Source organism: Poecilia latipinna, unplaced genomic scaffold, assembly GCF_001443285.1.
Source record: "Poecilia latipinna isolate Pla-1442-1.1 unplaced genomic scaffold, P_latipinna-1.0 Scaffold975, whole genome shotgun sequence".
NCBI lineage: Eukaryota > Metazoa > Chordata > Actinopteri > Cyprinodontiformes > Poeciliidae > Poecilia > Poecilia latipinna.
Genome location: NW_015113591.1, coordinates 63030 through 77439, shown reverse-complemented (window position 1 = coordinate 77439; position 14410 = coordinate 63030). Strand labels below are relative to the sequence as shown.

The following is a 14410-nucleotide window of genomic DNA, read 5'->3' as shown; positions in this document are numbered from 1 at the left end:
GCAACTTTGTAGCTCTATGAAGAGATTAAAAAAAAAAAAAAAGGAAAAAAAAGAGAGAAAAAAAGAAAATTTGGTATCAGCCTAAATCGGTTTTAAAGATTGGTGATCGGCCAGAATGCTTAGACACACAGGTAGAATTATACCAGAAGTGTGCTGGTAACTTCAAAAAATACATACACTAAAGAACATTTGACCAAGTTTTAAAATACAAAAGACATCTTTGTGCATAAATTTGACTTCTCGCCCCCAAACAAAAGAAAAAAACAGTTCAAAAGCAACATATACAGCCCAGAATGATGTGCTGGTTCACCTGCTGGGTGTGGGGGAACCAGGAACGCTGCCATGGCCCATCTCAGGAGCTTGGGGGCTGAAAGAGTTGGTGCTGAGATTGGGTATGGCTCTTCTCACCAGCCGCCCCCAGGTGGCGATGTTGATGTTCATCTGGGGGGCTCGTGGGAAGGTCTTACCTGATGAGAACAAATGAGAGGGAAACAAAACGAGGAATATGACGGAAAGCATGGGCTGTGTGAATCAAAGGCAAAAAGGAAACAACATTTCAGATCAGCTAATTTAAAAAAAATTATTTTAAGTAAGGCGGTTTCATTTCTCTAAATGAGGGCTCTGCAGCCTGTGGCTCTTATTAACTTTGGTCTAAAACACTAAAATATTAGTGTTTTAAACTACAACAGTAATAAAAAAAATGCTGCTTGTTTTCATGTGATTTTAAAGATTTTATGTTCCATTGAAAAATTATGTTCATTCTTTTAGTTTTTAGGTCTTATTTTAAGACCTAAAAACAAAAACAAAAATGTTTTTCAACCCTCCTGAAATCTTAGTGTGTCATTCAGCAAAAGTTACGGTTGGACAGCGAGGAAGGCTAGGCTTGTTCCATCAGACCATCAGTTCCCGAAACCACACACACAAAAAAACATGTAAAAGCGTACGTAGGATCAGTGCAACCCCGCTTGACCGTGCACAGACTAAAAAACAGTAGGGTCTAATGGACCCCGTCTCCTTGGGAGGGTCAATTTTAATAAGTTAAGCTAAATAAAATAATTAGCTTCATATAGCTTTAGTATTTCATGTAGCATCATTCATTAAAAATAAAAAAATCAAACTTCCACCACAGTCCACCGTAAAACACTGATGTAGCAGCAACACCTCACCTTGTTGTTTAGAGAAAATCTTTTTTTGTCTTTGCAGCTTTGGTCTTCTCTCAATAACAGGATTGAAAAATGTTACCTTAAAACAAAACAAGAGAAAAAGATAGTTAGAATAGCTAAAAAAACAACACAGCTTTGGTGTTCACTGTGACACCAAAGCTGTGTTATTCCTACAGCAGATTATGAATATAGAAACACTTATCATCCTTTTATGGGCTTGAAGTACTTGGTGTGTGTGGCTGGACCTACCTCAGCAAACAGCATCCCCTGTGGCTCCAGGTACAGACACATTCCATGACGCTGGTTGTCCAGGAAGTCCTCCAGCCTCAGGAACTTGACAGCGCAGAGGGAACGCCAGTCCCGCCAGTACACAGAGATCTCCAACTCTCGAGACTGCGGGACAGAATCGGGTCAGCAGCAGCAGCAGCAAACATTTACTTGGAGCAGAACGGCCCAGCTGGCAGCGCAGGTGGAGATCAAAGGCAGATGTGTGTTACCCGATCCAGCTCCAGTGTAAACTTCTGGTCCCAGGCCTGGTTACTGACGGGCTTCCAGCTCGTCTGTCCGACCACTGTGTTGTCCAGCTTCAGGACGGCGCTGATCTCATCTGGAGAAAACACAGTGAGCTGTCAGGTTGTTTCTAATAAGACCACAGTTGTCATTTTTGGGGGGTTTATTATTAACTCATTATACAAACTGCTTAATGTCATTTTCTTTGTAAATAATCAGACTTTTTTTTTTTTTAGAATAGCTATAAGGTGTTTTACTAGGGGTGCACCAATTATCGATCTTTAAAAAGCCTGACCTGCTGATTCAGATTTTAGCCAACATAGTTTCTTTTGTCTGAAAAGTCACTAAATATTACAATAAATTTGCTAAATTGGCAACAGTGGGGTGATTATTGTTAACCACACACATTAATTTCTCAGAACATTAATTTACCCTGGAACATTTGTGTGTGTGTGTGTGTGTGTGTGTGTGTGTGTGTGTGTGTGTGTGTGTGTGTGTGTGTGTTAGCACATTGAGTAGCACACACATGAGGTTGACTGATAGTGCTAAGACTGTTCTCCTGGATCTGATTGGTTGTTTCTGGCCAACTATTGCGATCTGCACATTTCTGCAGACCACAATAGTAGAAAAAGGACGAGGCGAAGAAGCTCCATCTTTGACAGGTTATCTGTCTCATATTCTACTGTCATATTAGTGACATACAACATTTTTAATAAAAGTTACATGCTGCAGCTTTAAAACACTATAAAACAAATCTGGGATTGGTGATATGTTGGACACCTGCTGGACTCACTCAGCGTTTGGGGACATAATCAACATAAACAAACCAGGTTTCAAACATTTACTAGACGTGCACATAAAAACCAGCGTTGTACATAAAAAGGGAACAGGAAGTTAAGAAACCTCTTGTGAAAATGTGCGAGAATGGCCCCAGAAAGCTCCCCTGGTTCTTCAGTTTCCATGCCAACAGAGTCAGAGGGAGGTGAGGTGTACTTACTGGAGAGCTCCTCACTCTTTGTGAGGTTCCTGGAGCTCACGCCTCGGTTCCTGTTGGCTCGGCTAATGAAAGATGAGCGCGTCTCGCTGGGGCTCCAGCCAGGCAGCGGGCTGGGGGCCGCCTTGGAACGGCCGGGGACATTTTCCAGAAGGTCCTGGCAGCCCATGAGTCTGACATCTAACGTGCCTGAGGACGAAAGTAACGAACCAGTCAGTGTGTGGAAGGTTACTCCAAACACAGTCAGACCGTCTTTTTATACTGCAGCTGCAGCAGAAATGCAAATATGACTCGTTTAATGAGTTAGACTAGTCTAGTCTTGCATGTGGACTAGTATCACATTCAGGTTCTACCAATTCACAACAAGTAGTAATTAAATTTTATTAGAGGAAGCCAACAAACCGACTCTATGAGCGACTGTTGACTAAAATAAAATAAAACACACACCAGACCTACGGCGTCTAACTGAATCTCAGTTTTAGTTTTAAGCCCTGCTTACGAGAGCTTAATCCAGCCAAAGCCTGATACCTCAGCAGAATTAAATAAATCCCACATTTATATGCATTAGCATCAGCTTTAAAGAGAAGCCCACTCGTCCTCAAACAGATGATTACTGTAACAAACTGTATTAAATCTAACTTTGTCCTATCAGCCAATAAACATCTGATTGATAGATAGCTGTGCCTGAGGAAAGCAGAATGACTAATCCAACTATTAGTGCAAGCCTGAGATTATCTTCTACTGCAAGGAAACATGAAGCACGATGCATGTTATTCCTCACCATGAAGCATAATATTTATGGATTACTTTATGTAAAATAATTAAACACTCCTGTTTGTTTTCTCACCTAATTCAAAAAGATTCATCCAAGGTTATTTAGTGATACTGAGAGCTAAGTAGTAACTGTTGCTATGCGTCATTGTTCCAACTTTGCCTCCCTTCACACAGCAGCTTTTTCCTCTCTTTTATTTTTTGGTGGTTGTTCATAGAACTAATTAAAAGTGACTGAAATCAGAGTTCTGTTGTGAATGGTTCATAACTCCAAAGTGACCCACATTCACAGAAGAAGAAAGTAAACGACACACTGCAGTGAGATTGTTATAGAAGTAATAACAAAACACCACCATCTATGGATCACATTTAAAGTTATTCAGGAAACAGACATGATTGTGACAAGTTCATAAGATGGAGGAGGCAAATTTAAAAAAACACACAATTAAAAGAATATTAGCTGCAGCTTCTACAGAGAAACCTGTTGCGTAGTCAGAACCAGAAGACTTCTTTTATAGTTTCATGTATGTACTGATCCACTTTCACTTCCGATACCGATTCAGATATCTGAGGTTTATATCGGCCGACACAGAAAAGCAGCTGAACTGACTTAAAACATTTATTTTTGTTTTAAACAGACATAATTAATGCACAGTACTGCATTAAAAATGTAGTTGTTAACTCTCCACCAATACAGCACAACTAAACACAACAATAGCTTGGTCAAACATATAAAAACAACCTTCATGTTTTCAGTCAGTGCAATTAGAACTAAGATAGTCAGTGTAAAATAAATGTTAAAGAAACTGAAACTGACAAAAAAAAAGTTGGATTGATCAAACATGTAAAAATAAATTGCAACAAATCTTCTTTCAATGATTTAGAAAGTGCAATTTAGGAATTCTAAATATAATGTAAAATAAATAAAACATGATGTCACTCAGAGCACAAAGCATAAAATTAGACTGAATAGATCTGCCCTTATGGATCAGGTGCATTGTGATGGATACCTGATCTAGATCTGTTTTCAATATCAGGACCAATACAGATACTAATATCTGATTTGTGCATTTCTAGTTTCATAATAATAATTTCTAGCCATTGTTTACGTCTAGTTCTACCACATCTGGCTTCTTCGGGTGCAGAATTATCAAGTATAAAAGTCTCACTGCTCACCCACACTCAATGCAAACCTCTAAAACCTCGATTGCAAAATCTGAATTGTGCTTTTAGAGGTTTGTATTTTCTTATATTTGCGCTAACCATGCTGTGAAGAAGATGCATGTGTATATATCTTTGGCCCAAACATGAGCTGGTTTTGTGAGGTGTTTTGACTAGGCCGGTCCCAGTGCAGCCAGGCTGTGGGCGAGTCTACAGCTTGTTCAGGCACACAGGTGGAGGGGTGTGTCTGCACAGGCAGAGAGGAAACACTAAAATACGGGCATGGCTTTACAAGACTAACAGGTTCGCTAATGTAACATTGCACTGTGTTGATGTAAACAGTAATGTTGCATTTTATAACCCATCTGGAACAACATCAGCCAAGTCAGGAGGGTGACGTCACACTATCATCCAAGATCTGCATTAACAAATCACTGTACGGTTGTGGGTTTCTGATGTGCAGCCAAGCTGTGTGTGTGTTACCTGTGAGCGCTGCGGGCTTGGTGACAGTGCTGTACTGGTTCTGTGTGGAGATGATGCTGGACCTGGGGCTGAGGGCGGGGGAGGACAGCAGAGACAGCTCCTCTACGATGGCGCTGCTGCGAGGGTGGTTTTTTGGCAACTCGCTAAGGCGCTCCTCTAATGAGTAACGCAACAGGTCCAGCTTCTGGCTGGACTCGGTAAAGCGAGCCTGCGCCTGGAAGAGAGCAGCCAATTAAAACCGTAAGACGCAGGTATGCAAGTCGAGAAGAGTTGCTTTGAATGTTATAGTTTACACTAAAACAGTCTTGCCTCTGAGTGAGCTTTCTTTTCTGTGACTTTTCCGGAGCCCAGCAGCTTCATGACGTTCTTGGCTCCCTCTGCCACTGCAGACTCTATCCTGGCATGGTGACACAGCTCCTCCACCCGCAGGTCCAGAGGACTGATGATGGACTTGTCAGCTAGTCAGAGAACAAACCAGCACACAGCTGTTAGTAACTTCAGGATGGAAACAACAAAACAACCTCTTATAGGCGTAACTCATATCCCACATGTAGAGTTTTGTACAGTAATTTTAATAGCATCATATTCCATTTTTCTATGTCTTATGGAAAAGTAAAAATAATAAGCTTTACAGTTCTTACATAACATTTTATAAACATGATCAAGCTGTTTTTATTTAAATCAAAGAAAAAAGCAATATAAAGTCTTGAAATAATAAAACTTGCTGATTATTAAATCTCTAACGATGCCTTTTTTCACATATAAATCTAAAAATATTTAGATTTTGAAGCTTGGATTAAAGCAGACAAACAGAGTAGGTCTGTCATGAAAACAAGTTCAGCCTGACGATAAATTGTCCCAGAAGTTATTGCAATAAATTATAATTTTGTTGTTTTGAGACAATTTTCTAGAAATGTAATGGTAATGGCATAATAACTCAAGAACACATTCTCAGAGATCAATAGTCTTTAAATTCTAATGAACATCTCACACTGGACCTAGAAAGGGTTTTAAATATCCAAAATAATGAAACANCAGAAACANCAAACAAAACGAATTATGGAGTCTCTGCAAACAAAACTGTCCTTAGTTGAGACCAAAGTACCAGGCAGAAGACAGAAAGAAAAAGAAGAGAACAATGATAGATCATACAAATTATTGAATTTGTTGTAGTTTATTATGCGATTAATTGACTTATTACTTGATACGACAGGCTTAAAACAGAAGGAAGAATTTGCAAGAGTTTTCAAGTACAGTTGAAACATTCTGACAAATCACAGATATTTAAAAAGCCTGACTTGATGATTCAGATGTTTTTGTTGCTTTTGTCGCCAAATATAGCAACACAGTTGCTAAGTTAACATTACGCTGAATAATGTTAACCGCACACATGCAGATGTGACCTGGTGGATGGGGCTAACAGTCAGCTCTCTCTCTCACCACAAAGTAAAAGAGGACAGCAGCTGATTTTCAGCCCTTTGCTGAGGTAGATGAAATTAGAAGTAAGATTGATTTCTCATTAAGCATTGGCCGATTGCTGATTTCCAAAATTGAGAAAATTGGAGCTGTGTTGTCTGCGATGGACTGGCAACCTGTCCAGGGTGACCCAGCTTCTTCCCTGAAACGTCTTGCTGAAGATAGTCACCAGCACCCCTCCTGACCCCACTAGGAACAAAGGTGTAAAAAAATGGATGGAGGGAGCTAAACTATACCTACTTTCAAGTAAACATTGGTGGTGTGCAGCAACAGGTGAGGGAGGGGAAGCGCACCATTACTCTGGCGCTTCTACCTCCTTTGAGTTCTAAGAACTTTAAACCGTGCAAACTTCACTACAACAGAATACAGATCATTACATCATCGTCTTTAAAAGCAGGTATGAAACAAAGCACTGTCATTATGAAACAGCTCTATTCCATAAGTAAAAACTTGTGTCAAATCAACCAAGGATTGGCGAACAGGCTAAATTATCTGTAGTTGTGTAGCCCTGGTCAGTAAATGGGTGTGGCAGCTCACCCATCAGGTCATTGCTCTCAAAGCTCAGCTCCGTGGCTTGACTGGCCTTCAGGATCTGCATTCTGATGAACTCTATCTTCGTCTTGCTGTCCTGAAGCATCTGCTGAGCGGCGGCCAGTAACTTGCGGTCCTGGTGGTGAAAAACAAAAAGAAAAATCTACATTAGAAAGTGTTTGTCATGAACAACAGAGTTAAATTCATATTTTGTGGTTTGAGGAAAAGCGTGGACGTCACATGGCCCCCGACCTCTAGCCCTGTTATTTACTGACGTCATAAACCATCTGACCACCTGCAGAGGGAGACCAGATTTGGTGCCACAACCTCAGCTTGTGCCCTTAATTGGACTTGTGGTACAACTGACCACATGGAAAACTGTGTTCACTGCAAACAAAGCAGAATCCTATTGTGGAGTTCCTCCTATTTGCTGTTCCTCTCATGCATGCAAATACACACACACACACACACACACACACACACACACACACACACACACACACACACACACAGAGAGATACCCCCCAAACAGACGCTGGGAGTCCGGTAACAATACTAAGGCCTGGTTATGACCTGCAGGCCGACAAATGTTCCTCTTGTTTGAAAACAACGTTCATGTGGACGAGCCAACAGTTATATTCTAACGTTTAATTGATTTATTGGATAAAAAATTGGCAAGTTCTCCAGATTTTTAATTTAACCATTTCAGCCTATTGTGTACAATATTAAAAATCCATAAAAATGTAAAACTAACTCATTTCCTTTTGTTAAATAAGAAAATAAACATATAGTTCCCTAAAATGAAATGATTATTTGTGTGAACATTTGTAGCAAGCGGGGGTTTTCTAAGAATTTGACAAAGAAGTTTTTATTTTTATCTTGAGTGCTAAATGAATGTTGTTTTTTTGTTTTTTTTGTTTTTTTTACAATTTAGTTTTAATTACTGCTGATTAAATTAGCTGGCAATTATTTCAATAATTGACTAATCATGATAAATTTGATTCATTGCTTAAGCTCTAATGTGGACAACAATAATGATTAATTTGGAGAACAACTTGGTCAAAAATAAGATGCACACCAGTTTCCTTTTTCTTCTTTTTTTTTTTTTTACCACTGAACAAAAAAAAAAAAAAAAAAAAAGCTTCCCCCATCTTCCTCATTGAGATCAGAAATAGTGTGGACTTTCCTCAATAACTTTTACAATGAAGAGTGTCGGTGGCGTCACTAATGAAATACAAAGGTGAACATTTTCTGGGTGAATCTCTGTATTACATCAAAGGAGCAATCAAATTCAATCAAAGGCAAATTAACACTTTTTAGAAAAACCGAGTAAAATAAGAAACGATCCATAATACAGGGGTGATGTTTTACAGTTAAACATCAGACAGCAGTTCTGATGAACACGAGACGTTGTGAGTGCTCCCGCTGTTATTACCTGAAGCCTCATGCTACACACCTCCCTCCTAAATAATAGTCTGTCCTCCCTCTGTGCAGGGAAAGAGACAATCCAGCTTTGGAAACAAACAGCTGTGTGTGTGTAGCACAGTATGTGTCAGCGCCTTCTCACGTTCCCCCTGAACAAGCTGCCATGTCACAGACTGGGTTTCAAGTCACATTTAAGAGTTTCTGCTTTCAGTTCAAACTCTGAGCTCTTCCTTAAGTGGCTGAAACATATTGGAGAGACAGATCTATCATTTAAAAGTTCAGGGGGCATCATGAGTTAAATTTACCAGCTTATGTTTCTGTCACTGATGGCCCCGCCTTCACCAGGTGCCTCATCTGTCTGTTTTTGCTTTCCTGTGACAACCAGAGGCTCATTCCAAAGCAGAGTGCCCCATATCCTGATAATGTTCATCAGAATTGAACAAGAAAGACAAACTGGACCAATCAGCCCCCAAAAATTGACAGACTATATCTTTTTTCTAAGGGCAAAAAACAGAACCTCTTTTTATGTTTTGGACCTATGATTTACCTTTTTTTTTGACTACTTTCTTACATAAAATTCTTTTTTTGTGTGTGTTCAATATATTTAAAATTTTTTGATTTTATGCCTGTAGTACCTCTAAACTGCTGATTTTATCCAGTGGGATAAAGGTTTGGACACCAGTGACAACCTTCGGCAAACTTTGTGTTTCATGTGCCCAAGTTTTCCAAGCCTTTTTAAAAGTGGCAGCTAAAACAGCAGCTGGGGTAAGAACCCTTCTGACGAAGCTGAAATCTCTCAGCGACAGATATTACTTCGTAAAGTGTAACCTTATTCCAACTAGCCAGAATGAGAACAATGGTGACGTCTCAATCTCACTCACGCTGACATCCTGTCATGACTCAGCAAAAACCTGAAAGTCGAGTGAGTCCTGCTCCTCTGGTGCTGTGCTCACCTTGGAGGAGCCGTTGGAGTACATCTGAATCATGTTCTCGGCTCCCTGTTTCACCTTCAGTTCGATGTCATTCTGCCGTTTTAAAGCTGCCAGGCGGCTGTTGCTTGTGCACGTTCTCGCTTCACTGCTTGGAGTATCGGGGGTTAAAGGGCACTCTAGAAAGAGACAAAAAAGGGTGAAACATACGGTCAGCTGTACAGAGACTTACTGGGATTTTGACAATATAGCAACCATGAAGTTGTTCAAAATGACTGATGCTTCATGATCTACTTTTGTTTGCAGTTTAAAGAGCCAGTATGATGTATTTTCCAGGTACATAGTGTCATGTTAGAGCACAATCAAGTAACTATGTTATTTTCAGTTGCTTTAAAAATGAGGAACATCAGGTTTTTTGCTGCCGATTCCGATACCAAGTGTTGGTAGTTGTGCGCTGCTTTACCTGCTATCTGGCTCTGGATGACCTTTTTTTCCTGCATTGAGCCTCAATGTAGCCAAACTCTGTCAAGTGCTTGTTTTTTTAAATGCCATATTAGATTTGTTGTGTTGATACATTTTGACATGCTTCACCCCCGAGGTGCGCAACATGCAAGCATCCCCATTCACTCTCAGAGCATTATTGTTCCACACTACAGGACTTTTTGCCGTGCGGATGTGCAGTGTGAAGGAAAGAGGAGATCAGCTGCACACGAAGGCTGCAACGTGAGATACAGGTGATCAGTTTTGGTGATTAGTAACAAGAAACAGTAATCGGCGATCACCGATCATACACTTTTTCACGGAAATCGACCAATTATGATCAGTGGCCGATCGATCGGCACACCTCTAATAAAAATGCTACATATATCAAATATGACTTAAAAGAAATTTGACTTGGTAAATGAATGCCTTAAAATTGGACCTCTGTCTCTTTAAAAACTCCTGCTCTTTCTAAAACTCTGCCTTCAGAAATTTGAACCTTTTCACCAGCACTGAACTGAGAAGAAGCATGTATGATGAGCTCAGCAGATGAGCAGTTCCACCAGGTGTTTGCTAATTGCTACTAGCTAGTCTGAAGGAGCTGAGTGGGGGAAGAGCTGCTCTGTGAGGCAGAAGCTGGGAAGCTTAGAAACTGCAGCTCCAAGGAAGAGCGTGGTCCTTGAAGGCGGAGCTAAGTCCAGCCAGGCATTTTGCACAACTCAATTGTTGTCTTGGAGATTAAAGGATTGCTCAACCATTCATGAAAGAATCAAGGCAACACTCCAGGTATGTTTTTGATGAGAGGAAAAATAGTTATTTGCATGATGCAAAGTTAAAAAAAACAATGATTTTACATCATACTGGCCCTTTAATGCAGTTTGTTGAAAGGCTTGCAGGCATCCGCACTGCTTGGTGAGAACATGCAGACAGAGCCCTGATGTCTGCAAATATGAACAAATAACAGTGATAAATCAATGGGTTCTTTAATATCTCCTAAATATACCTATTTCCACTGAAAACAGAAAAGATAAAAAAAGAAAAAAAAACAGCTCCAAGATGCTGACAGAAACAAGAAAATGTATGACTCATGCTTCGGGTGTTTCAGTAAATACTGTGTAATGTTTTCTGTTGAACACCTGTGGATGAGAGCAGAATGGAAGCACGTGATTCATTCAACCAAAATACTACATGAGTCACGTAATGACCTTTAATAGGCTGGGGAGGATTGGCATTGGTGCTTTCTGTTTAACGGGAGAAGAGGACACAGAGACTAGAAAGTAAGTTGGGGATGTTAGAGGGGCCTAAAGCTAAATAAATATTCTAAATGTTTGGTGCATAGAAAGTAGAAATGAACTGAAAAATGAACTCAGGAATCAGATCTTTTTCTCATCAGTGAACACAACATATGTAAGCATGACTAGATCATGCTCACACCAACACTGTTTGGTGTGGAATCAGTAAATATAGAGTATTCGTTAAAGAAAGTAGGGCTGAAAAACATATCACGATATAAGTGTTTCATATCACTTGATATTGATTATTATTGGTAGGTTTTTATTTGTTTTAAATATCTGAAATACTGGCAAAGTGGTGGTGTGACCTTTCATTTTTTGTCCAGTTTTCGCCATTGGTTTTCCTATTTTTAAGAAGTTATGAGGCACGGTGGCAAAACATGAAACTGCTGCTGCACAAGTTATCCTACAGCTTGTTGCAAGGTAATCACAGAGTGAGTTAGTTGATGCCACCAAGCTAACTTAGCTGGCCTTTAGAGGTTGAGCGGTTAACGTCCTTCCTCTGCCTGTATCCCCCAGAATGTCATGCAATCAGAGTTCAGTGAATATTCTATATATTGAATGTTCTGTCAGATGTATTATCTATTATTATGATTATTACTATTAACAATAATAGTAATAATAATAATATGTATCAAAATATATGTTATGAGTTTATTGCTGCTAAAAGAAATAAGTAAAACAATAGATCAAAATGGTTTAAATCACATTTTGCTAGAATGTTTTGACTCCATTTTCAAAAAGAAATGTATGTGCCTATGTACAATAATTAAACATGAAAAGAGATCGAGTCATAAATTAGTGTTTCCAATAAACACTTATAAAAAGTAACAATAATGTTTGAATGTGTCTAAAATCCATGTTGTCAAGACAATGCATCATTAATCAGTTACTTTTTTGCTGAAAATACTTAAAGGGACAGTATTATACATTTTCTAGGCACATAGTGCCATTTTATAGCACAATCAAGTAACTATGTTATTTTCAGTTGCTATAAAAATGATTCATATATCAAATATAACTTAAAAGAAATTTGACTTCGTAATTTAATGTCTTGAAATTGGGCCTCTGTCTCTAAGAACTCCTGGTCTTACTGAAATTGTGCCTTCAGGAAGTTGAACAAGGTTTTTACCAGGATTGCACTGAGAAGTAGCTCATATAATAAACTCAGCAGATGCACAATCCTGCCAGGTATTTGCTAATTGCTGCTGGCTAGTCTGAAGGAGCTGGGTGGGAGAAATGAGGGTGATGGTGGATCAGCTGCGTCTTGAAGGCGGCATTAGGTCCAACCAGGCTTTTTGCACAGCTGAATGACTGCCATGCGAGATTAAAGGATTTCCTCAAACATTTATCAAAGAATCAAGGCAACACTCCTGGTATGTTTTTGATGAGAGAATAACATCAGAATATGATGTAAAGCTTAACACAGCTGATTTTACATAATGCTGTTCTTTAAAAAAAATTCAAAAGTTTACCTCACAGTCACATCTCTCAAGTTTCAACTTCATGCAACAATATGACGTTGCTGTTTCACATTAATGTAAGGAATATTTTTAGCAGCATTAGGAATGATTTATGCTTTTCTGTAGATTACACTACAGAAATCAGAAACTGGCCACAAATCATCAATCAGTGCATCTGTAACAGCAGCGTTAGCAGTGAGCTCATGTTATGTCAGCGGTGATGGCACACCACAACACGTGTAGAAGAGCTGAGTCTGCCGTCCAGTTTACGATTGGGACTTGCTTCTCTCTGTGGGGGGTGTGGTATGGCTCAGGTCGTTTCCCACCAGGAATTCAGTGACCCCCACCCAGAGAGTGGGCCGTGGAACGACACAGTGAGCTCCTGAATAGCTGCAGGGCTGATGTCACCGCTGGACCACTGACAAAGGGGAACCCTCCCACATATTAACCCGGCCTGCGTCTGATAGGAAGGCAAACATGACTAATACGGTTCACTAAGCAATGACATCATCACTGGGAAACTCAGACCTGAAACCATGCTGGGTTTGTCTCCATGGAGATGAAATATGATTGAAGGTTAGAGAGTGGATCAGCTCTGAGTGTTGGAATTCCCCTTAGAAAAGAGAGCAGATGTGACTGGGGAAACCTGATTGGTGGTTCTTTATCAAAGCCACTGCTTCCCAGCCAGTCTATTTCTGGCTTCAGCTGAGAGGTGAAGAAAAGCCAGAGACCCTTCAGTAATGAACACTCTGGTCAACAGAGAAAGTCATTTTTATTAATTCTAGAAGCGAGTGATGTTCCTCACGCGTTCCAGAGCCTAGCATGATTCCAGATGCGGTTTCAGGTCTGAGGAGCTCAGCAACATTCAGACGCCCTCCCTCGGTCACTCTGTGATGGCCAGAAACATTCCACTGGTGCCACGTCACTTATCCAGAATGCCCAAGTTCATCAGATAGGAGGTCACAGAGTCAAGCTAAATTTGTTCCTACTTAAGACAGCCATTCAGACGTCAACAAGGTTCCTCTCCTCAAACACACACACATTATTTAGATTGGGCCTAATAGGCATTATGTCCAAGGCCAATCAGATTCAACTCATTAACTTTGATTAGAGGCCTGAGCCCAAAGTAAACCTGACATATTTCAATTAAGGTTCTACTGCTTTTGTTTTAGTTCACCATGTAAAGTGGCAGTATCATGTAAAACCAAGAATTTTGTTTAGCTTTACATCATTTTATAATGTTATTCCCTCATCAAAAACATACCTGGAGTGTTGTTTTGATTCTTTCATGCATGTTTGAGAAATAATCTCCCGTGGCAACCAATCACTTGTGCAAAAAGTCTGGTTGGACCTAGCTCTACCTTCAAGGTGCAATTTCCAAACTTCTGTCTCCTAGAGCCCCTCTTCCCCTCTGAGCTCCTTCAGACTAACCAACAGCAATTTCAAACAACCGGTTGAACTGGATATCTACTGAACTAGGAGCTACTTCTCAGTGCAATGCTGGTAAAAACGTTGTTAAAGGGTTAATAGAGGAACCATGCTGTGATGACCTCCTGAAGGTGGAGTTTCAGAAAGAGTAGAGTTTTGTAAAAAAAAAAAAAAAAAAAATTTCTTTTAATTCACATTTGGACATATATATATTGCTGTGGATCATAGAACGAAATTAATACCTACATTTCTAAGTTTCGCTGAGTTAACGCGCCTATAGACGACATATATATATATATCCATC

At 39.8% G+C, this 14410-nt stretch overlaps 1 protein-coding gene across 3 annotated transcripts in view; it reads right to left on the bottom strand.

Annotated features, from left to right (window-relative positions):
- LOC106958292 (serine/threonine-protein kinase N2) overlaps positions 1-14410 on the bottom strand; it is a 41267-nt gene that overhangs the window by 5327 nt on the left and 21530 nt on the right. For all 3 annotated transcript variants that reach the window (XM_015050115.1, XM_015050116.1, XM_015050114.1), the window contains exons 4-12: positions 9468-9622; positions 7096-7225; positions 5392-5540; positions 5083-5296; positions 2671-2856; positions 1661-1770; positions 1413-1556; positions 1167-1242; positions 311-467 (exon numbers count right to left, since the gene is read on the bottom strand). In XM_015050115.1, coding sequence (XP_014905601.1) covers positions 311-467; positions 1167-1242; positions 1413-1556; positions 1661-1770; positions 2671-2856; positions 5083-5296; positions 5392-5540; positions 7096-7225; positions 9468-9622 — 1321 coding nt within the window. The remainder of the gene's footprint in view (positions 1-310; positions 468-1166; positions 1243-1412; positions 1557-1660; positions 1771-2670; positions 2857-5082; positions 5297-5391; positions 5541-7095; positions 7226-9467; positions 9623-14410) is intronic.